Source organism: Electrophorus electricus, chromosome 20, assembly GCF_013358815.1.
Source record: "Electrophorus electricus isolate fEleEle1 chromosome 20, fEleEle1.pri, whole genome shotgun sequence".
In the NCBI taxonomy this organism is placed as follows: domain Eukaryota; kingdom Metazoa; phylum Chordata; class Actinopteri; order Gymnotiformes; family Gymnotidae; genus Electrophorus; species Electrophorus electricus.
This window is the reverse complement of record NC_049554.1, coordinates 9,644,481-9,666,351: the sequence shown is the minus strand read 5'-3', so window position 1 is coordinate 9,666,351 and position 21,871 is coordinate 9,644,481. Positions and strand designations below refer to the sequence as shown.

The 21,871-nt window shown below is 41.8% G+C and overlaps 2 protein-coding genes across 4 annotated transcripts in view; one reads left to right on the top strand and one right to left on the bottom strand.

Moving 5' to 3' along the window:
• The window catches only part of vgll4b (vestigial-like family member 4b), a 29,188-nt gene extending 16,630 nt beyond the window's left edge, over window positions 1-12,558 (top strand). For both annotated transcript variants that reach the window (XM_027029331.2, XM_027029329.2), the window contains 4 exons: window positions 1,578-1,767; window positions 8,705-8,930; window positions 9,303-9,426; window positions 9,772-12,558. In XM_027029331.2, coding sequence (XP_026885132.1) covers window positions 1,578-1,767; window positions 8,705-8,930; window positions 9,303-9,426; window positions 9,772-10,016 — 785 coding nt within the window. In that variant the 3' untranslated portion in view covers window positions 10,017-12,558. The remainder of the gene's footprint in view (window positions 1-1,577; window positions 1,768-8,704; window positions 8,931-9,302; window positions 9,427-9,771) is intronic.
• A 409-nt stretch (window positions 12,559-12,967) lies between these two features.
• atg7 (ATG7 autophagy related 7 homolog (S. cerevisiae)) overlaps window positions 12,968-21,871 on the bottom strand; it is a 55,449-nt gene continuing 46,545 nt past the window's right edge. For both annotated transcript variants that reach the window (XM_035520162.1, XM_035520163.1), the window contains exon 20: window positions 12,968-13,436. In XM_035520162.1, the coding sequence (XP_035376055.1) occupies window positions 13,404-13,436 (33 nt within the window). In that variant the 3' untranslated portion in view covers window positions 12,968-13,403. The remainder of the gene's footprint in view (window positions 13,437-21,871) is intronic.

Genomic DNA, 21,871 nt, shown 5'->3' with positions numbered 1-21,871 from the left:
CCTGGCCTGACGTTTGAAGTGTCTAGGAGGGCTTGCCTTTGATCATTTTCTCTTAATGACCGCCTTTCAGCAGATCAAACATGAAGCACATCTTTCCGGACACTGATGGAGATCTTTTATGACTCCCACTGTTCCTAGAATAGGTTACTGTACAATGTTTGGCAGAGAACCCCCTCTGTCTATTCACAATACTTGGAGTTGGTGTGAAATTCAACAAGTGGGGTGAAGAGGGTAATTCTGTAAGGGTTTGAAGCTCCCTCACCTCATAAGTTATGCAAGTTCTGTCATTCTTTCACATCTGAAAGAAGCATGATGCTGGAAGAGCCCTTTTGTAAACTATGTCTTCTAACAAAAGTTGCCTGAAAGCGTGTAGTTTTCCTCCTTTCTATTCTGTCACTTAGCTGTAAACTGTAATTCAGTAGTAATGGATCGCTCACCAATACCTCACAATAGCTTGTGGCTCTGCCCTGCTCCCCACCCCCTATTGGACAACTTCTCCTGAGACAGGCACAGATAAGATATCATGTATCGGGGTCTTTGTGCGGCTGGCTAATGCTTTGCCTTAGACAAGCTTGCAGCCATCTCTCTGTGTTACTGACTGCTGACTCCCTGCCAAAAACAATGATGTCATCCCTGTTGCCATGGAGCGTGGACAGACGAGCCGAAACATGCCAGTCAGGAAAATAGGCCGCTCATTTTGGGAGGTACCTCGCGACGCGTCTCGTCTGTGGTGCAGATTTACATGTTGGTTGGCTTCGATACTGCTCTTGTTGAGAGCATGTTTTGTGTTAAGTTATTCATTATGCAGAATTTGAGCCCTTTCGGTACACATAAGAGGGCTAAATACAATTAATGAAGAAGTCAAAGGACTGCAGCGCAAAACCATTTTTCCTTTCCTTTCCCAGCAGCTACTCAGAGTACGACTGTTGCCCTTGGATTTTGCTCAATAAATCTTCTGAAAACTCAATTTTGGGTCTAGCTAACCTCATCCCAAGTGGAAAGTCCCAGTTGCTAGACACTGCCAGTTGTAATTTTCCTGCCTGCCTCCCACACAGTGTGCACTGTAAATGTGCTGCACTGTATCTCATGAGTCTTGCTCCACAAAGTCCATAAAGTGTTATTCATACATTGTATAGTCAAGATTTCTGTGCACACTCGGACACAACGAAAGCAGCGTAGATCTTGAACACTTTTACTGCATTGTACAGAGTTCTGTGATTGTCTTCACTTTGTGTAAGTGAGCTGTTAAGATGAAAAGAACAGTGACTGACTGTGTACTAAGTGGATATTTTTCTTAGGACTTAATTTTAAAGCAATCTTCTTCTCTCCTTCCTGTTTAAATAGACATTCAAGTAGACATTGGACAAATGAACATTGCTTACCCATACTTGATTTGTCCTTCAACTGTTTTATAATCTTTGAGTCTTTCTTCAAGAAATGGTCTGCTTAAAAATGCTACTGTGTAATGTTTTACCTTTTTCTTTTCATGAAGAGAGCCAAGCTTACACATAAAGCATTGACTTTGCTCCAGTAGCTGTATTAATAGTAGCCACCTCTGGTGTTCTGCCTTTGCCCAGGCGAGGCCACGCTGAGGGGGGAGCCCAGAATGCAGCCCATATCTCTGGCACCCGTAGTCAGTGGCCACAGGACTGGACCTCCTCCCATCAGCCCCAGCAAGAGGAAGCACATTGGGGACCAGGCTGACGATGACCTTGACTGCAGCAACGAGCATGTCGCCAAGATGAGCCGGCTGTTTGCCTCGCAGTTGTAAGTAGTACTGCTTCATTACCCTGAGTTGTTTTCCGGGTTGCTTCTGGTGCACTGACTCACTGGCTCGTTCCCCTCCCCCGCAGACAAGTTCGAAGCACATTTGCGGGGCTGTTCTTGTTGTCTTATCAGTGGAAAAAAAAAAAGGAGGTAAAAGGAGAAAGTGGATTGGGAATGGGGCATGAAGGCTGGCACAGCCGTCAAGGCTCAAATTCCTCACATTCCAGTCTTGTGAGTGCAGCGCATGGCCCTTTCTGTGATGCCTGTCCATGTCGCCGTGGCAGCACATTCCGCACGTTTCTGCCTGGATTCGGAACAGCGGGGTCTAGTCATGGGACACAAGACATGGCTGTTTAGCGTGGAATAACGCACCTCGGCGCAAGGCCTAGTAGCAATGCCTGGTTCACGGCCTGGCTGTGCATGCGACAAAGTAGGGCCAAGGTGCTAGACAGGGAGAGAACAACGGCTGCACTTAGTTCCTGTCTCCTCAGAACCTTGGGGCCATGGCCTCTGGGTGTTGCCAGATGTTTCTGTCTCAGCCCAATGAGGCTATTTTCTCTTTTTTGGAACTGAGCTCCCAAGTTTACACCACACTTCTGTTATGCCACTTTTATACTTGGGGCCTTTTATCCTGAGCCCAGGCTTCAGAGAATAAACTGCTCTAGATTGAAAGATGTTCTTTGTGAAAGGCAGAGCTTGACTGCTTCTTGTTTGTCAGCTGTTGGGGCTCAGCGTGGGCACTGAGACTGAAATCTGCCCTTTCGGACCCTACACGACTGGCCCATTGGTGCTAAAGGTAGTTTGGGTAAAAGCACTGAGCATTTCACCTGTGCCTGCACAGCATTTGCATTCTTAGGCTCTCCCACCTTCTGCACCGCTACCTATCCCTCAAGCCTTCCATGCTCCCGTTCCTCCCGTTCACTGCTGCTAGCCCATCGTAATGTGATAACGTGATCTCTGGGTTGGGACTCCATCAAGAAAAAGGCTCCAGGCCTTGCTTTTGTGTTCTCTGGCTGTGCGGTTTCATTTTGCATTTGTAGCCGGCATTAGATTGTTGCTGTTGATGGGCAAGTGGGCCTGAAATACAGTGGTTATTATGCAAGGGTCAATGCCCATGCTTGTAGCATGGTGCACGAATCTGCAAACCTCAGCAGAATCCCCCATCATGAATAAATATGACTTTATGCCATGTAAAATGAAAGGCAAATTGTTTCATGTGTAAAACAAAACACACTATAATGCACTCTGTGCAATGTTTTTGCGGTTTACATGATTATTATTTTTTTGCCTTGACACTTTGGGCCAGCCAATGAACAGTGAGAAGGCAGGTTCTGGAGTTGTTTTTACACATCAGAACAAGTGTAACAAAGGCTGAAGGCAGTCACCCTACACGGGGCGTCTAACAGGATGTAAACATGAGTGCTGACCATCAGACCAAAGAGCCAGCTCTCTGGCATATCACCCATTTAACCTTCCTAAGTGACGGTCTCCGACACACCTCCTCCCCTTTGGAGAGCGGAAGCCCCTGTCACACTGCCTTCACCTCTGACCTCCGGAGAGTGTCCCCTGTGTGTGACATTGTCCATGTGTCCCTTCACACACAACAGCCCTTTCCACCAGGGCCATGCCCATGCCCCTCATCAAGGTCCTCACACTGGGCTACACCATCCCCTCACAGCAGGGGTGGGTTCATCAACCTGGGGCACACTCCCAATGGGTTCACTGCCATCCCAATTCTGACACCATGTTTAACGAAGGCTGAAGGCAGCCACCCTACCTGGGACCCAGATCTGACAGGAGATAAATGTGAGCTCTGACCACTAGACTAACGAGCACCCATTTAACATTCCCAAGTACACCATTCTCCCCTTTGGAGGGTGACGGTCACTGTCACAGCAAGCCCTTTCCATTCGCATACAGCAGTCCACTGTAGGCCTCCTCATTACATTTCATATATAAACCTTCTGGAACTCATGTCAAACAGCACAAGCCCCACTTCATTTTTGCACATGGTTATGTGCAGTTTTTAGTTTCATAATGAAGTCCACAATTCCCCTCAGCCAGTTTTGTAACTCTTGCAGATTTTTTTCTTTTTTCTTCCCCTGGGGAGTATGTTGCTGACACCTGACACCGTGGGGTTGAGGCAACAGTGGTGGCAGCTCATGTTTCTATTATTGTGCTCTACTAGGAAGGGCAAGCCCTTTGGCTGAGCAGAACAGATAAGTGGGGGTTGGAGAAAACATCTCTCTCTTGCTCACTACAATCTTTTGTCCAGAGAACTCAGCAGTGCAGCTGAGTGGGGGTTGGGGGGGGTCTTTTGAAGTTTATGCCCATATTTCATAATGACAAAACCTGCTTTATTTCATTAGTTTGGTCAATTTTTTTGGTAATAGGCTATCCTAAGCATGTTACATAACCACATTAAAGCAATAAGCACATATAAGAAGATACTTCTCAAATAGTGTCGATTGCAATTGAAAAACAAGAGAAACACATGCAGCCGCTCACTTGTGGGGGTAATGAAAGGCCCAAGCGGAGGGAGATGCAGCATTGTCGAGTGGGCCTGATGTCAGGCCGGGGCTATTTTCTCCTTTTCACTGCCGAGTGGAAAACAAAGGCCCCCTTGTCCTTTCAGCCCACTGTGTTCTGGAAGCCTGCTCTGGCCTGTTCCTCTGGAGACGCCCCCACTGCAGTGAAAGTCCCACACCTCCTGCTCAGGGCCCTGCAGACATTGCCACCTCAGCTTTCTCCCACTTCCAACACCAGTCCACCTTAAACACAACCTCCATCAATTAGTACGTATGTTCGGCTATGGTTTAGGGTTAATTTGTAAACACCTAAAATTAAATATAGTTCATTTTATTTCATGTATATGTTATATTCTGTAGATAGATTGCCACATCAAAAATTAAGAAGCATGAACTTTGCGTTTGGCTCCAAGAGAACTCTGATGTCTTGAGTTCTCTGGGGTGTCTACTGGACCCTATTAGTAAAGGAACTAGGAAAGAAGGCATAGCTGCTGTTGTGTTAATGGTTCTGTCTGAGCTAGGAACTTGTTGTGGAAGCTCTCTGCTCTCTGCTGGGAACTTTCAGAGTGAGTATTTCTCATGCCTCTTGGGTCTGCCAACTGGGGAGTGGAGAAAAGCCAATGCCAGAGTGGTTTGGCCTTGTAAAATCATCGTTTGCTGCTCATTTCTGCCTAGTGTACATGCAGTGAGAAATCAACTGCGCCTGGATATTGGCATACTATTATTAAGGTAAAAGAATTGCTTCTATAGCAGAAATTGTTCAGCAACTAGTATTATTTAGAAGCATTACTCAGATAGAGGCATGTCCAATATAACAAAATGTTATGTTGTAAGGAAATTTGATTATCCTGAAATTTTCAATTTGAGGTTTGTACTTTTTTGCTACACTTTATTATATTGAGCCAAAGTCTCCCAGAGTTTCTTTGTTAGTGTCTTACTGGTGACTGAATAAGAGTAATGTCACTTGGCTAACCACCTCTATACAAGTCATTGAATTTACTGTCAAAGTGGAGAGTTCTCAGAATCTGACTATGATGTACAATGTGTCTAGGTTAATCTTACTCACCAAAATCTTGGGGAAAATACATAGTTGGTCTTTATGACTCCCACCCAAAGAATAGATCACATTAGTTAAGTGTACTAGTATTTTGGAAGGAGGATGGTTTGTATGTAGCTGTACTGCTCTGAATACAACTTAACAGTTTAACCTGAAAAGCTTACAAATTTGGCTTCAGTGACTGATAAGAGTAAGTACTTCCTATTTAACATTGTCAGACGGAGAGCAAAATATTTGGTGGTAAAGGGCATATGGGAAGTCTACATCAGTTGGAGCAGAGCCTCTCAAGGCTGTGCTTGTGTCCTGTGGTTCTGCTTTCCTCAGCTTGATTTCTCCCAGATGTTTCCTGTATCTCTGAGGGTGAGGTTCCAGTGAGTTAAAGGAGAACTAAAGAAGTGCTACGCCAAGATTGTAGCGAGCTGTTTCCCTGAGCTACTCTGAAATACTATTGTGAGAAAATGTCACTAGTTTTAATGCCCAGGTTCTGCATCCGAGGACAGTTTCTCAGAACGTACATCACCTCTGTAAAATTCAAAGTAGGCCTGCTGCATTACTGAGCAGGCATACCTTCTCAAAACTATAAGCTTTTGAACCTTAAAAAAATACAAGAAAAATATCTACAAAAGTCTCTTTTTCAGGGGGCTGATTGACTGACTGGAAGTTATTGTGCATGGATTTCTATCTGAGGTTGGCTTGTTAAAGTGACACGAGACCATTGACAATAAAGCAGACCTTAAAAGGAAGATTGGAGAGCTAAAATTTTATAGTCAAAGTATTACTTTATCATTTTATGCATTGTGGTTAGCTATGATTCTAAAATTAATAGATGCCTGTGAATAACCAGTTTAAGACAGCACAGCTCATTCCCACTAATTGTATGCTGCTCAAAACCCAAGAGCATAAAAAAAAAAAAACTGGGTCTAACCCTAGGTCACAAGTTTTCATGCATGCTTTCCACCATTTTATGCCAACTCCTTATTCTCACAGTTCACCCCTTTTCACTCAGTGCAGTTACATCGTTATCGATTAATAAACACAGAGATCTGAAAGCTCCCAAACCTTTTTTAAAGGAGGAAGTGCAGCCAACCCTAGCCCTTCCCTTTTGTTATTTATTTATTTTGCACTACACTGCTTGCCAAGTTCTAGGGGCCCCAGGCTTGCTTGTGGGAGGATGCTGGGTTGCCTTCACGCTCTTTGGCAGGGATTAAAAAAAGTTGGGCGAGTACCACCCCCCTTCCTATGCCTTGCCTAATCAAAACAGATGAGAGGTTTATGTGAACTAAATTTGTGTAGTAGATTTACTTTTATATTTAGTCATTTTGCAGTCACTCCTATAAAAATGTGCAAGCGCTGGAATATAGTGTTAAATAGTTCATGATTTTCTGTGTACTTTTTTTATCCCCTGAAGACATTTTAAAAACAGTATAACATGACCAACAGCTTGGTCCCATTTCCATTTAACAGCTTCCCAGCAGACAAAAAGACGAAAAAGGTGAAGTGCTCACACATGTCTTAAGGCTACAGCAGGCGCAGTGAGCAGGTTCGTGATTAGACCAGAGAGCAAAGCTCGCTCCAGCGCCGAAGGACAAGGACACAGAAGCAGCTCAATTTTGCTCCACTTCAGGACATTGTTCATTCCCTCTCCATCTTCCAATTCTCTGAGCTGTGATGGGAGTTTATTCATTACTTGCTATCCTCCAAGAATAAGACGATATCCGCTGTCCTTTCTGGGCCAACTGGCTCCCTGGAGATCACCAATCCTCGTGAAAGGAACAGTGATGAACTGGAAGACTGTATGAAAGGGCCTCTTCTCTGTTTACATTTATCTAGGGTTATGGAACCTTCACTAGAGAGCATGTTTTTTCATATTATGCAGAGCACTCGAATGCTGCTTTTCTCTTTATTGAACTATCATCTGTTAAATGCTTTTAAGTATTATTAATTTTAAAAATGCCAGCCGTAGCATTTTGTGCTTTCTAGTTAAGAATTCTCTTTGATTCTGCTTTATTTAACTAGGACAGTGTTGGAGAAAGGGGCACTAATAATTGGTTTATTATGTTGTACTTTGCTCTGTTGCCGTATTTTGTGCACAGATGTATTTTCTTTTGGATTCCAGTGTCTAGTGTTCGGTGTCTGAACAGTGGCGAAATGTATAATTAGTTTTTTTGGGAACTTCTGTTTAGAGTAGTAGCTGCCTCTGTTTAGAATAACTCTTGGATTGGCTGAAAAAGAGGAACTGTGAGTGAGCATAGGCTTTACCCTAGCTGATTTAAACCATCGACTGAAAGCTCCTCTCTTTCACTCACCATCAGTTGCTGTGGGAAAAGACATTTCCGATCCACATAATGGTGTACTTGCAGGTGTTCTTCTTGCCAGCTTGGTTGCCAAGTAACTGACTATTTCAAGGATCACAGTCCACACAGCTCAACAAAATATGCACCCAGTAGCCTCTAAAGTAGCATGCCTCTGTATATAGAACTGGATAAATAACTGGTGGGTGTGTGTATACATGTATGTATGTGCCATAAATATGGTGGTAGCCTAGCACCTCAATGCTTCCTTACAAGAAATGAGCATTTAAAGGTGACCAGTTCCAGGCCAAGCTGTGTGCAAACCCCGAAGGCCTACGGCCCTGATAAGTTCCTGAACAAGTCTTGCGATCACTGCTACCTAATTAAAGTTCAACTGCCCCTCCCTCTTCTTCCGGCCCGTTGTGTGGGCCTGCTCGACTCTTACTGAAGGGTATTGGGTTCTCTTCCTGCAAAGTGTACGTGAAGTCTTTGAGCGGTGCGTTCAGACCCCTTTGCTGGGCCTCTGCTCAGTTGGCATTTGGGACAGGCTGTTCTTCTGGGACGGGCAGATTGTGCAGCAGAACAGTAGCCACTCCAGAGCTACAACACTCTTTGCCACGGGCTGGGGGTAGGCTAGGGTGGAGGGTGAGGGCAAGCAAAGATGTTAACAGGAGTTTGTCTTGAGAATGAGCCATTTTGATTATCAGAAATAAATGGCCTGTTTACTGCCAAGATGGTCTAATTTCTTGACAGGTCTTGCTTTGAAATACAAACTTTGTTTGAAAGACCTGTGTGTGGAAGATTAGGAACTGTAAAAAAAAAAAAAAAAAAAAAGTTCTGAAGCAACCTGAAATTTGTTAAACTGTAGTGGAAAATCCCACACATTTAGAGGAATGTAAAGGCATTTTGGTAGACGAGACCATGTGGCACTGGCTGGTGGAGGGCTCCCCCGTTGCATGCCAGGGTCCTGCTGAGAGTGGTATTAATAGCTGTGCCCATTTGTGCTGTGTGTGATGTGGGGGCCTGCTAACAATCCCTCCCCTTGTCCCTCCTCCTCTCAGGGGCAAGCCTGCCAACGGGGACTACCGCAAGGACCCCCGGGAACGCAGCCGCAGCCCTGTGGAGCGTGCCGCTGCCCCACCTGCCCTCAGCCTCCATGGGGGCCAATTCTATGCCCATGTCCCCAGCCTGGCTATGGACCAGCCCTTGGCACTGACCAAAAACAGCATGGATGCCGCCCGCACTGTCGCCATCTCACCCACCGTCAGCCCTGTCGAGCGCCAGCAGGTAATGGCCTGGTAGTGGAGTTAAGATGCCCCACTGATCTGTTTAGGGGTGGGTGGATTGGGGGCAGGGTTTGTAGAGTTTGCTTGTGACAAATCAAAATATTGAAATAAAAAAATGCAGGAAAGGTTGAAAGGCACGATTTCAAACATTCACTTGAGAATTAAAGTCAAGTCAAATTTATTTATATAGCACTTTATACAACAGATGTCACAAAGCAGCTTTACAAATCCTGAGTCCAAGTCCCAAGATGGAATCAAGATGGAATTCAAATGAGTTTGAATGGGCTGACTCTTAACATATCCTTTGACCTAAACCCTATTTTGGCTGCATGTTTTGATGTATTACTCCTTTTCATTCTTGTGATTTTTGCAGAATCGGCCCTCTGTGATCACGTGTGCCCCAGCGAACAACCGCAACTGTAACCTCTCTCACTGCACTGTGTCTCACAATGGCTGCTCACCCATCTTACCGTCAAACTACAGGAGGCCCTCCAACAGTGAGTACCCTTCAGCACAGCATGCTTCACAGCACTGAAATGGCATCTTCTGCACAACTGCCCCATTAGAGTTCTTCCATGGTCCAGCTAACTCTTATTCAGCCCCTGTAGAGGGTAGGCAAGGGGTCTGTGACCTCCACTCAGGGCTGCAGTTTTTCTCTGCAAACACTGGAGAAAGATGTGTCACTTATTCCAGAAGATCTTGCGTAACCCTACAAGTCTCCTGAACTGTTTATTCAGGGGTTCATTTATTTAACCTCAATATCCACCATAGTGCTTTTGTCATAGTTCACCATAGGTCTTCTTTTCTATGAAAGTCTAACAAGGATTTTTATTTTTTTATAGCCAACACGACTTGTGACCCTGTGATCGAAGAGCACTTCCGCCGCAGCTTGGGGAAGAACTACAAGGAGGCAGAGCCGGTGGCGAACTCTGTGTCCATCACAGGCTCGGTGGACGACCACTTTGCCAAGGCGCTAGGTGAGACCTGGCTGCAGATCAAGGCCAAGGGCAGCTCCTCAGGAAGTCCTGACTCCTCCCCAAATAGTCACATGGTCAACCACAATCACTCCCCCTCCCTCGTTTCTTGAAAAGAGGACCAGCTCACCACCCATCCCCTACTCTCCACCCCTGTCCAAACATTTTCACTTTCGAAACAACCATGCATGTTTTAGCTTGGCTTCAAGCAGTGCTAGTGTATAGCCATGTACATAAAAAAAGAACAGCAAGTTGCAAGTTTTTTTTTTTTTTTTGGTTATGTCGTCTCATTTTCGATTTTTTTCCTTTTCATTCTTTAAAAAAATATATGTATACATTTTTGGATGCCCACACATTTTAAACGATTAACTAAATGAGCAGGATGCTTTTCTTCCTCTTAAGAAACGAGTCAGCTAGCATCCTAACCACCTGTCTCCGATACCAAAGAAACCTCTGATGCAAACATTTTGCCCTTTGACAGAAAGCCATTCTTTTCTTGCAGCTAAATTAGTACTTCTTTCCGTCTTGCACCAGTCGTTTTACTTAACATAGCCCCCTCCCCCCATACTCACCCGTTTTCATATGTGTATACTTGAAACAGAAGGCTTTGTCTGATTTTGCACTATTGATGGTTTGAGGTAATACACTAGGGCGTTGAGAGTTTTTGTTTTGGTGTTTTCTTGTTCTAAATGTAAAAGAGGGCAAACTGCTGACAGCGATGGTTAGGTGATGTTAGGTGTTACATCATTGTGGCAAGAAATGATATGGGGGGGAGATTCTGGTTAGATCCCTAGGTCTTGTTTCAGTTCTTTCTATGGTTGGTGCGGACAACTGAATGGCATCACTTTTATATATGGGCATTTTTGTCATTTGTCCCCTCCCCCAAGCACTGTGGTTTTGGTAGAGTAGATAAGGTTTTAAGGGTAAACTATTGCTTACCAGTGCATGTGTTTAAAATAGCTGGTATCTATTAATATGTAGACATTTCATTCTTAATACTATTAGCCTTTTCCTCAGATTTTAGTTTATTTTTGTCAGTAACAATTCTAGATAAACTTACTGCTGGTACAGTTGTACTCAATATTATTATTTTTTATTCAATATTCATTGTGGTAGCAGCAAAATACAGAGGACAGCCTCCGGACAGGCCATCTATATATTAACAGTTTGATTTGTATGATATTAATCCCGTGGTACAGGATGCTATTAGCGTTGTGCATGACTGAAAAAATATTTGCAGCTATAGAGAGGTCAGCATGAGAGTTGACAATCTGCGGAAAATATCGAGAGCTATGTTGTGGTTTGTTGTTCTATCCCCCTCTGGATTTAGTGTCTGTGTTTAGTGTCTTGGCATCATATTGGTTGGCTACAGCTATTGCAGCTGATCTCCCTCCCTTTTTAAACAAGCAACCTGTACCAAGGTGAGATACATTCCTCCAATAGGGATCTTAGTACAGGTCATGCATTTAGCTCTCATTTTCAGCATAGCTATGAACTAGAGACTTTGTTGTGACAAGAGGTTGCATATAGAGATGATGCTTATACTGAGGCTTTGCTCATCTTAAGCTTGCCTGTACATTCCATCACCCCAGTGACATCATTGGACATGCACAAAATTCTGAAGAGTAAAAGGAAAAAAAATAGTTTAAGAAGAGCTTAGTTCCAGACAGCCATTGCTAGTGACAATTTCCTGAGGAGCTCTCAAAATATCCTATTTACAAAAGTACTCCACAGATTAAACTATTTTTCACTTTGTAGTTTTCTTGTATGTATATGATAAAAAAAATAATTGTATACTGCGTTAGGCGATCATAATGTCTTTGTGCATGCATACAGATGGGGGAAAGGGACTCTGTGTCCTGAGGTCAATATATATACATTTCACTACCAGTCTACTAGGTAGGACACTCACTTTGTTTTGACACACATTTACCCTACACACTGTGGGTAAATCACTTAATGGAAAAAAAAAAAAAAAAAACCTTTTTATATAGTTAACTATAAGACCATCATTACGCTGTGCGTAACGAATGTACAGAGAAAAAAAATCGTAGGTATTTTTTGAGGAACAATTAATTTGTTAATGATATGTAGCTATTTAATTTTTCCCTGTCCTTTACTGTAATCATGCTTCTTTTTTTTGAGAAAAAAGTTGATCTTTTTCATTCGTAGATTTGTCTGTTTATGGTTAAAAGTGCAGGAACACAATTATTCTATGAAAACACTGCGTCATAGCCACTTGTATATCATTTCTAAAGGCTACTGACCAGTCTTGATACAGCTATTAACACAGGGGTGTTTCAACTGTCTCTGGAGGCAATTGAACAAAAAGTTCTCATCTTTTAGGCCACTTGCCTGGGATGAGGAACTCCACCCCAACCTGACCGGTTGACAATTTACTGCCGATATTCTCTATTGAAACAGTAAATTTGAAGAAGCTGACTTACGCTTCCAAAAGAATGAACACTAGATACAAATGTTCAAAAATCCTTCACTGCAAACTCTAGTGTACTTTGAACACCCCCAAATGGTTTGTAAATCTGTATTATATCATCATTTTGTGGCCTTGGTTCTCTTCAATTAAAACAAAATTGGCAGGCCATTGTTTTGTACTTAAAAGTAGCCTCAATGAACAATAAAGTGCTCTTAAACCAGTGTCTGACTCAGTATTCATTCAATGAGGTGATACAACAACCAATTGTGTACCATTACGAATGAGAAAAAACAACTCTTGATTACTCGCTCTTTTCCGTGTAAGTAACCACACTGACGTCAAAACGAAAAGAGGAAGAAGTGCTGAGCATATCAAGCTACTGCCATTACACTATTCGCAAACTTAACTGTTATTCCAAACCGATTAGGTACTTGTGTATGATTACTGCATGGGTAATTAATCAAGAGCAACCTGAGGTCAAATGCTGCATGAAAATCTTAGGAATTGCCTCATGTCTTCAGTAAATTTTGTCAATGACAAGTTAAGTAGGTTCTTTACTGGCAAAATAGCTATATGGTAATAGCATTCTATAGTTGGTATGAATAAAATAATTTGGCAAAGAGCAATATCTGAAGAAGCACTACACAGAATTAACTTTATTAGGTGGTAATGACTTGTTTAACATGTTACTAAACCAAAATTTTAATCATTAACAAAGAGCAAAATGTTATCAATATGGTTTTCCACTCTGTTTATGAACAATAACACACTGCAGATTGACGACTCATGACGTAACGCCACATATGAGCTTCCACATTTACTCAGTTACGCATTTAAAATTTGTTATAACACAGCTTAAAATCGCTGTGCTCAGTTTTCTTTTTAACCACCCCATGTATTGTTTTTTTTTTTTTTTTTACATCTCAGCACTGATGATGTCAATTTCTCTGGCATGTTACCAAAATATTCATGTTGTCACGGTGGGCAGCCATGTTGTCCGTTTCTGACATGTAGGGAGTGCGTGGCTTGGTTTATTTCATCCGAAGGCAGGCCACAGGTTCCAAATTCAAATACTTTCATCATCACTCATGTCCCAAATCTGGAGGGAGAGGAAAAAAAAACATGGAAACAAACTGTTGATCCTTGCTGCTTAATGGCAGCTAGACACTTGCTTTACTATACATCCATTCATTCTGTAAGAACTAGATTTCACCCAGGTAAGCTGCTGTGACAATGTAATGGACAGCACTACTCTACTCAGCAGTAGTAATGTTAAAGTAATGTTAAATTGTGAATGTAAAGGCTGAAGGAAGTGAATGTTTCAGTGGTAACGAGTATGATTCAGTGTCAAGCTGCTAAACTATTCCCAAACATACAAGTAAGTAATATTCAACAGTGATCTAATGCCAGTTTAATTGTTAAATTGTGAAGTAAGGGTACTGGAGAAATAACCAGTCAGCCAACACGCTGTAGGTACATAGGCTCCAAACCAGTATGTTTTGAAAATTGTTCAGTGGTCATAAAATAGTACAAAATTAAAATGTATTGCAATATTCATGAGAGTTAAAAACCTCTCCAGACAACCTGAAACATCACTAAATGTCAATAAATTGTTCATCAGAATTAAATGTGAAAAAGTGTGATCCATCTCAAAATATCAAGTCATGGCTCCTTATGATCTACTTAACATTGTTATGTTTTCCCTATAAAGTAATCATGACACATGTCTGACATCAAGAATTACCAATCCTGCCAGCAAAAAATATGGCAAGTATACAAACAGTATTTCCAAAGGGTGCCTTTTTGTCATGCTGCAGTTTTTGAAGTACCAAAAACTGGCTGGTGCACAAACTGACCTATGAACCAAAACTGAAAATTAAAATGAGCTGCACATACACTAGTATTCACTCACCCGTCCAAAGCATTGAATTCAGGTGTTCCAATCACTTCCATGGCCACAGGTGTATAAAACCAAGCACCTAGGCATGCAGACTGCTTCTACAAACATTTGTGAAAGAATGGGTCGCTCTCAGGAGCTCAGTGAATCCTAACGTGGTACCATGATAGGTGATGCCACCTGTGCAACAAGTGCAGTTGTAAAATCAACTGTCAGTGTTGTAACAAAGTGGAAGCGATTAGGAATGACAGCAACTCAGCCACGAAGTGGTAGGCCACGTAAAATGACAGCGGGGTCAGTGGATGCTGAGGCGCATAATGCACAGAGGTCAATCGCTACAGACCTCCAAACTTCATGTGGCCTTCATATTAGAACAGTGCATAGAGAGCTTCATAGAATGGGTTTCCATGGCCGAGCAGCTGCATCCATGACTTACATCACCAAGCGCAATGCAAAGCGTCGGATGCAGTGGTGTAAATGCTGTAAATGTAAATGTGTAAAGCATGCTGCTACTGGACTCTACAGCAAGATCTTCCCAGAAGAGTTGAAGCTGTTATAGCTGAAAAGGGTGGGCTGACTTCATATTAAACCCTATGGATTAATGGATACATTTTCCATGTAAATGAACTGAACCACTTTGTTCAAATGGTTTTCCATCTGTCCCTTTCCTGTTTAAAAGAAATCAGACACTCATGTTTGCCCAGACAAAGACCAACTGCCATGTTCATGTGTTTTCAAATACAAATGCCCTAGACAAAACTGCACTCTTATGGTTTTGCACAGTAGTTTGGAGAAGGTCGTAAATGTTTATGTATGGCTGCCTTTGATAATGAAGGCAAAGGTACTCCTCCCTCCCCCACAGCACACCTGGCTGTCAAAAGCTGCTGTGTGTCATTGACATGCTAATAAAAGCCTACCCCCCCCCCCAAAAAAAGCCCACTACAACAGTGGCTCAGACCCGCCTGCTCACTTTGAAGTCTATGCCAAGGTAGGGGGAAAAAGAACCTCAGATAAGTGTGTATGAGAGAGAAAGCGAGAGGGGGAGGTTGGCTCAGAAAAGTGTAGAATATTATTTGGGCTATGTAAAGCGCTAGGTGTCCCCCTCCCCCCTTCAAGAAGCGACTTTGGCCTCTGACGAAACGTCAGGCACCACACATGCACGGACACACACAGGCACATAGTTAAACTACAGTCATTCTCTTCAAAATTGAACAGAAGCCAAGTCTAAAGCTCTGTCGAAAACACTGCTGCCACGCTGACGCTAGAAAATTCCACACATTCTCACTGCTGTCAGAGCACTTGGCATAGTTTGGAACAGAGAATGGAATGGCATCTTCTCAGGCTGACCACCACATACTTCAACAATCAGACAGACTAGGAAACAGAAAGAAAGACTGATGCCCATCCACAACTCATGGACCAAAACCAGTCTGACATTTTTTTAAGATTAGCTTGACCCAATCTTAAAGCTTCAGACAACTTAACCAATTAATAATTTTTTGTAATTATATGGGAAACTATGCAATCACAGTGAAATTTTTTTATGATGTATTAAAAATATATATTTTTAAAATAAACTGTTTTCATGTCTCTAGAAAAAGGCAGTAGCACCCCCACAAATGACTTCCCAACTTAACTTGGTTGGCTTAGAACTTGATATCTTTAGTTCCTACAGTAATCCTCTACTGTGTGTGGATTCTCCAAGCCCCAGAGAGTCTTTCCTGCACACTGTGGTTCTTACATCACAGGATTAAATTTATCCTGGAGGATTATAATTACACAGGCTTTAATTATGCATGCTCTCACACCACAGAAATGGTTCACGGTGAATGTTTACATACATCAGTACCGTCATGGTCACGACCCTCATCTTTACTTTTTGATGACAAACATTTCATTACAAGAGTCTCTGAAGTGAACCAGTGAGGTCCAGGAGCTTAAGCAGGGAGAACTTGGGACTTTTTATTCTTCCAAGTTTAAAAAAAAAAAAAAAAAAAAAAAAAAGGCTGGTGAAAAGTCTCTCTGACTGTCTGGCTAATTTCTATGCCAGTGCTTTCAGACGACAGCAGTGCTATATAACTGTATACTGCTAACAAGAATAACAAAATCATCAGAACAGATGTAGATGTAGTCACAATGAAGATGGAGATTTTTTTGGCTTTAATGGCTATAATGTAAAGAAAGAAAAAGAAAATTACTAGCAGGTATATTGAAATGGAACGAGCTATTAGGATGTTCTGTCTTCAAATGGAACATTAAATCTACCAGGTAGTCATCAAATAATAGCACCCCTGATCACGGAAATTGTATGAAAAAGCTCATTTGTTTGATGGATGAACTCTGCAGGGGATTTTTTATGACACACACGATGCCTCTGCCCGTTTCCTTGTCATCCAAATGTTGACAGAAATGAAAAGTGCTATGAGATCTTCAACAGTATACACTGCAAACTGTAAGTAATATCTAAATAACTGCAATTAATTTGTAAGTAATTGTAAACAATTATTCTAAATAATTGTCATTATTGTAAGTATTTGTAAGTAATTAATTTTAGTATACACTGCAACTATATACACTGCACCTGTAATTTAATGTCAGGCCTGATGCTTAATGAGACACTTTTATAATGACACTGATTAAAATAAAACCACACACTGTACACTTTTTAGTAGTTTCTTGCCCACATCCTATTTAGGACGGTATGGGATACAAAACACCACAGATCTACAGGATCATTTCAAATTAAATGAAAAATGTATTATGGGTAGAAAATATCAAATGAGCAAGCTTTTGTTAAAAACATTATCCTAATCATGCTACCCTTTTCTCTTCTTCCATTAGGGTGTACTTGAAAAACATGATCATGTCACTGGAGCCAATAGTCTCTTGCACAAATTTCATTTTACACAGCCTGATGGAAATGAAAAGGATAGAGTACAATGGGAGAAAATATTAGAAAGGAGTTTATTCAAGGATTAAATGTATAAATGTAGTTCACATTTTTAAAAGAAAAACAACTTTTTCTTAAATATGATGCAAAGAAAAAGGCTCTAGTAATGAGGTAAAATGATTCAATCTTTGTAAAGAAATGCAGCACAAGGACACATCCAAATGAAAATTCAAGCAGCAATATCAGACCTATAAATCTGTCAACAAAATCTTTACAGTGAAAAAATACAGCTTTCCCATTTCACCTGTACAACTTTTGTTAAAGCTTTACCCTTATAAATCATGTAACCACTAGACCCTATAATCCAGAAATTGTAGACTGCTGACATGCTAAAATGGTATTTTGTGACTATGTAAAAATTACTTTTTACACAATTCTTATATTATCAATTTTTTTTCTTATAGTAAGTAATTATTCTAAGACATGCTAATGGCAATTATCCTAGATACCAGTCCATAAATAGCTCTTTGTGACTGAACGAAGTGTATTTGGTTGGATGTTGTCTATATGAATAAGAGAGCTCAATGTAATTAAGTCACTTTGGATTTTTAATTTGCTAGTCAAAAATGACAGCAGTAGCTAACGCTATCCACCCTCTATTTTTCACTGCACTCAGTGCATCCCTAAGGGGTTTGGCAGTCTCTGCTTATCAAATGACATTCACCAGCAGTATCTTTGGGCTTTGCAGCTCCTCCTGAGTGACAGGCTACCATATTAAAATAAAAGATACTTAGACAATATGAAGCTTTAACAATTATGGTAAATGATTACATATAACCACACAATGTAATAATTTACCAAGAATAATAAATGATTAGTAGAGATCTGTTGGATCTACACCTGCTAAGATGATGCGACAGAAGCCGTGACACTGATCCCTTCGTTGGTAGTTAGAGACAACAGATCCGACCACTGAAAACCTTTTTGACGTTGCTAAATTTAAGTACATCTTGGCATTATCCAACAGGGAAACCAAATACTCTGCTGAAGTGGCTTGCTTGAAGCCGAATGCATGCTTGCCAGTCCATCTTCACCAACCTGGAGGATTTGGGTGGTACTGAGACAGTTGCTTAGGTATCGAAAACAACATTTTGCCTGGTACTGGAGGCGTGGCATACGGTTATATAGGTGTTAATGGAAATGCTCTTATTACCGCTTTGTGTGAACCTTCCTTTATCCCTCCTTCAGCAATGGATGTCTAGGAGCCACAGTAGTGCTCAGCACTGAGAAAACAGGCACACTTTCAGATGGGTCTTGTTTAGGTCAGGGAATAATAAGCTGAGGTTATTTGCAGCAACACTGAATCTTTTAGGCTTTTTTCTGTTGCAGCCATGAAGTTTTCAACAGCTTTGATAACTGCTAAAGGCTAGATGCCACAATTAGGAACAGGGCAACTAATCAGCAAACTGGGTGTGCTCACAATGGCTTATACATGCTGACAGAAGCACACAGTGGATACATTATCCTCAATGCCCGTCAGCTGGGGTGGCTTAAAAGCCATCTGTTTTATGTACTGGAAATCAAAAACTGTGAAAAATGAGCTCTCGGCCTTTTATCACTAAGCTAAATTGCTGTAAACACAGATTCTGGGACCACACAAGGTGCAATTATACCCAAGTTTGCAAGCAAACGTGCCCCAAAGAGATTTGCTGTACAAGCCACATGACCTATAATCAGGACACATTAGATGTTCATCACATTAGATGTTCATCATATTAGAGTACTTGACAAAACCATTAATCACGGCACTAGAGAGCAGTGCTGTGTTTCAGAGTAGTAGTGTTTAATGTCCTGTGATGTGGTCATTTTATGTCCACTAACTATGTATACATGACCAAAATAAATCACATGACAAAAATGTACAAATTTTATTTGTTGAAGTATGAAATGTAAAAAAAACCCAACAACAACAAAAAAACATTCTGATCATCATTCCTCAGGGCATAAAGGAATGGGTAAACTATTGATTAGTTGAACCAGGTTTGATCATCAAAAAAAGCACAGTTAGTGTCCATGAGTTCATCTGGTACTGTCAATGTCCAAGGCTGTACCCTTACCTGCAACTTTCTATTTATCAATACAGATAAGACAACCAGAAATAAATTTGGATAACTTGGTCTGTTTATAACTTGGAGAGAGAGAGAGCGAAACATCCTAGTATTAATAAATATGATCCACTACATGATGTGACATTTGGCCTAATCTTCCAGCAAGTTTAATGTAGACTAGAAGAAGGGCCCAATCAGGTCTTCATTCAAATGTCTGTATGGTCAGAGGTTCCCAATCAAATGCTAGTAACATGTGGTCATGGGTAGTAACACGAGCTCATGGGTTTAATTCCCAGGGGGCACACTGTCATAATAATGAATTTATGCAAGTAGCTCTGTGAGAGAATCTGCGAAATGCTATAAATGTTTATAATATGTGTATATAATACATACAAAAACACATACATAAAATGTATATAAAATCTAAAGTTTGACTATTATTGATTAATTGAGTGTCAGTCTTGAAGCTACTAGCGTTAACTTAGCTTCTTGGCAGGTTCTTCTTGCAGGTCTTCATGACTATTTATTTGTTCCCAGTTTGTGCTGCGAAATTTTCAAAGTAAGGCAGTTTGCCTAGTTTATGTGCATTAAAAGAAAAGTGGTATTACGATAAGACAATAAAAACATATACCCATAATTACATCTCAGATCACAACTTCTATCCCTTTATGAGTAGTCCTCTTCAAATAAAGTCCATCGATAATACATGTAATTGTTCACTTGGCAACAAGTAACAACTGTTATTATAGACACTTCCTGTTTGGATGAACACGCTGCTTTATAATGTCCTTACCTCTGACAGAAGCACAGCACACAATCTACCAATGGACTTCACAGCCAGTGATGTCCAAGCCAGGAGAGGTCAGAACTGAGTGATGGCAGGAGCTCTTCTGCCAGTGGAAGCCATATTTGTTCATGCCAGAAAGGAATCAATGGAGAGCAAATGAACTTTAAAGTTGCTTAGCCTGAGGCTTTTCCGGGCCTAACGGGTGTACGCTTTTGACATTCCTCTCTGTTCTTGATTCGCCTCAAGAGGGAATACCAAAGCAGGGTTGGGAGTGTGCCATTTTTTTGGGGAAACGTTCTCTGAAGCATGAGGCGAAGGCTCCGTGAGGGCAAAAGGCTCCGTGAGGGCATTTTGATGGCTTCGAAGTAAAAGCCTCAAAAACAATTATGAGTTCCAAATGAAGCCTCAGTAAAGCTTGATCCTGTGTCAGTATGCCAGCACATATGAAAAAACATCCACATTTTGTCACTGGGCTCCATGTAAATGATTATTAACACTGCGAATGAAGACTACAATTCCCAGTATTACTTGGGGCATTTATTTTGTAACAACTTGCTCAGTGCTGCCAACATGCAGACCAGAAGGTTCAAGCAGATCAGGCTAGTGTGCTGGCCAGCGTGGAGAGCTTGCGGCTGCTCCATGTAGACCTGGGTTTTCCCCCTTCCCTCAGATTGCCCTGATCTGCTGACTGTTCTCTGGCTCCTCCCCCAGCTGTCAGTGGCTCCCTGCTCCCCCTGTACAGTTCAAGAGCTCATTTCACATCTCCTCGCTCCCTTAGGACTATGAGTCACACTCAAACCCAACACAGAGCCATAAACAACAGAGTAGCCCTCCCCCAGCACACACACACGCACTTGTGCACACACACACACACACACACACACACACACACACACACACACACACACACACACACACGCGCAAATGACATCAAGACAAAGAAACTAAGGTCAAGCTCATTTATGTCTGAACAAACACATGGTCACACCAATTGGAAAAGAATGAATCTATAAGGCAGATCCTTTTTGACCCTTCCAGTTTTCCCCCACACACACGCACACAACTGCGAGCTACACGTACCACGGCTAGGTATCAAGATACTTGTCAGGTGCCCACAAAAATACTGACATAACCGGCATTCATCTTCTGTTGCTGTCATCCCCCCCCAAAACTCTTTCCACTTAGAGCAGATTCACATAAACACCAGCTAGCCAAACAAACACCAGCTAGCCAAACAAAGCGCGGGGCTTTGTAGGGTGTGGCGGCTAGCCCGCCGCAGCTGTGGTTTGGTGTTGCTGTGGACGGACAGAGGGCCCCCATTCGAGTTCACTCGACCTGGCTTTATTTTCCCTGTGTGACACATTTCCTGTTCCATGTATCAAGGAGAAACACTTGGAAGAGATTTAGGGCCTTGTGTCTTCCGGATGCACCCCCCCCCCCCGAAAGGAAGAACTTTGCTTGCCTTCCAGCAGCAAAGTAAACACAAATATAAACACAGTATATGGGGCAGATGGGAAGAAAATAGTATGGCATTGTAAAGTTGCAAACAATGTTTAGTATTACTGAACCATGAGCTGTAAAACTGGACTTGATTATTCAACACTGTTCAACTTGATGTTGCAATTATGATGTGCAGCTGAGTACAATGGGGCTTTAACTAACCATAGGAAAGACGCATCTTACAGTTCTCACAGTCTTGTAGGGCAGGCACATCCTGCTGACTATACCAGCCAAGTTTAAAAGGACAGTTTGTGTCATTCAAACATTACAAAGTAATTTGTATGGTTATGTTCACTTGTTAAGAATATATTTTACATTCTAAACCAGAACCCTTTTGTGAAAAAGTTCAGTA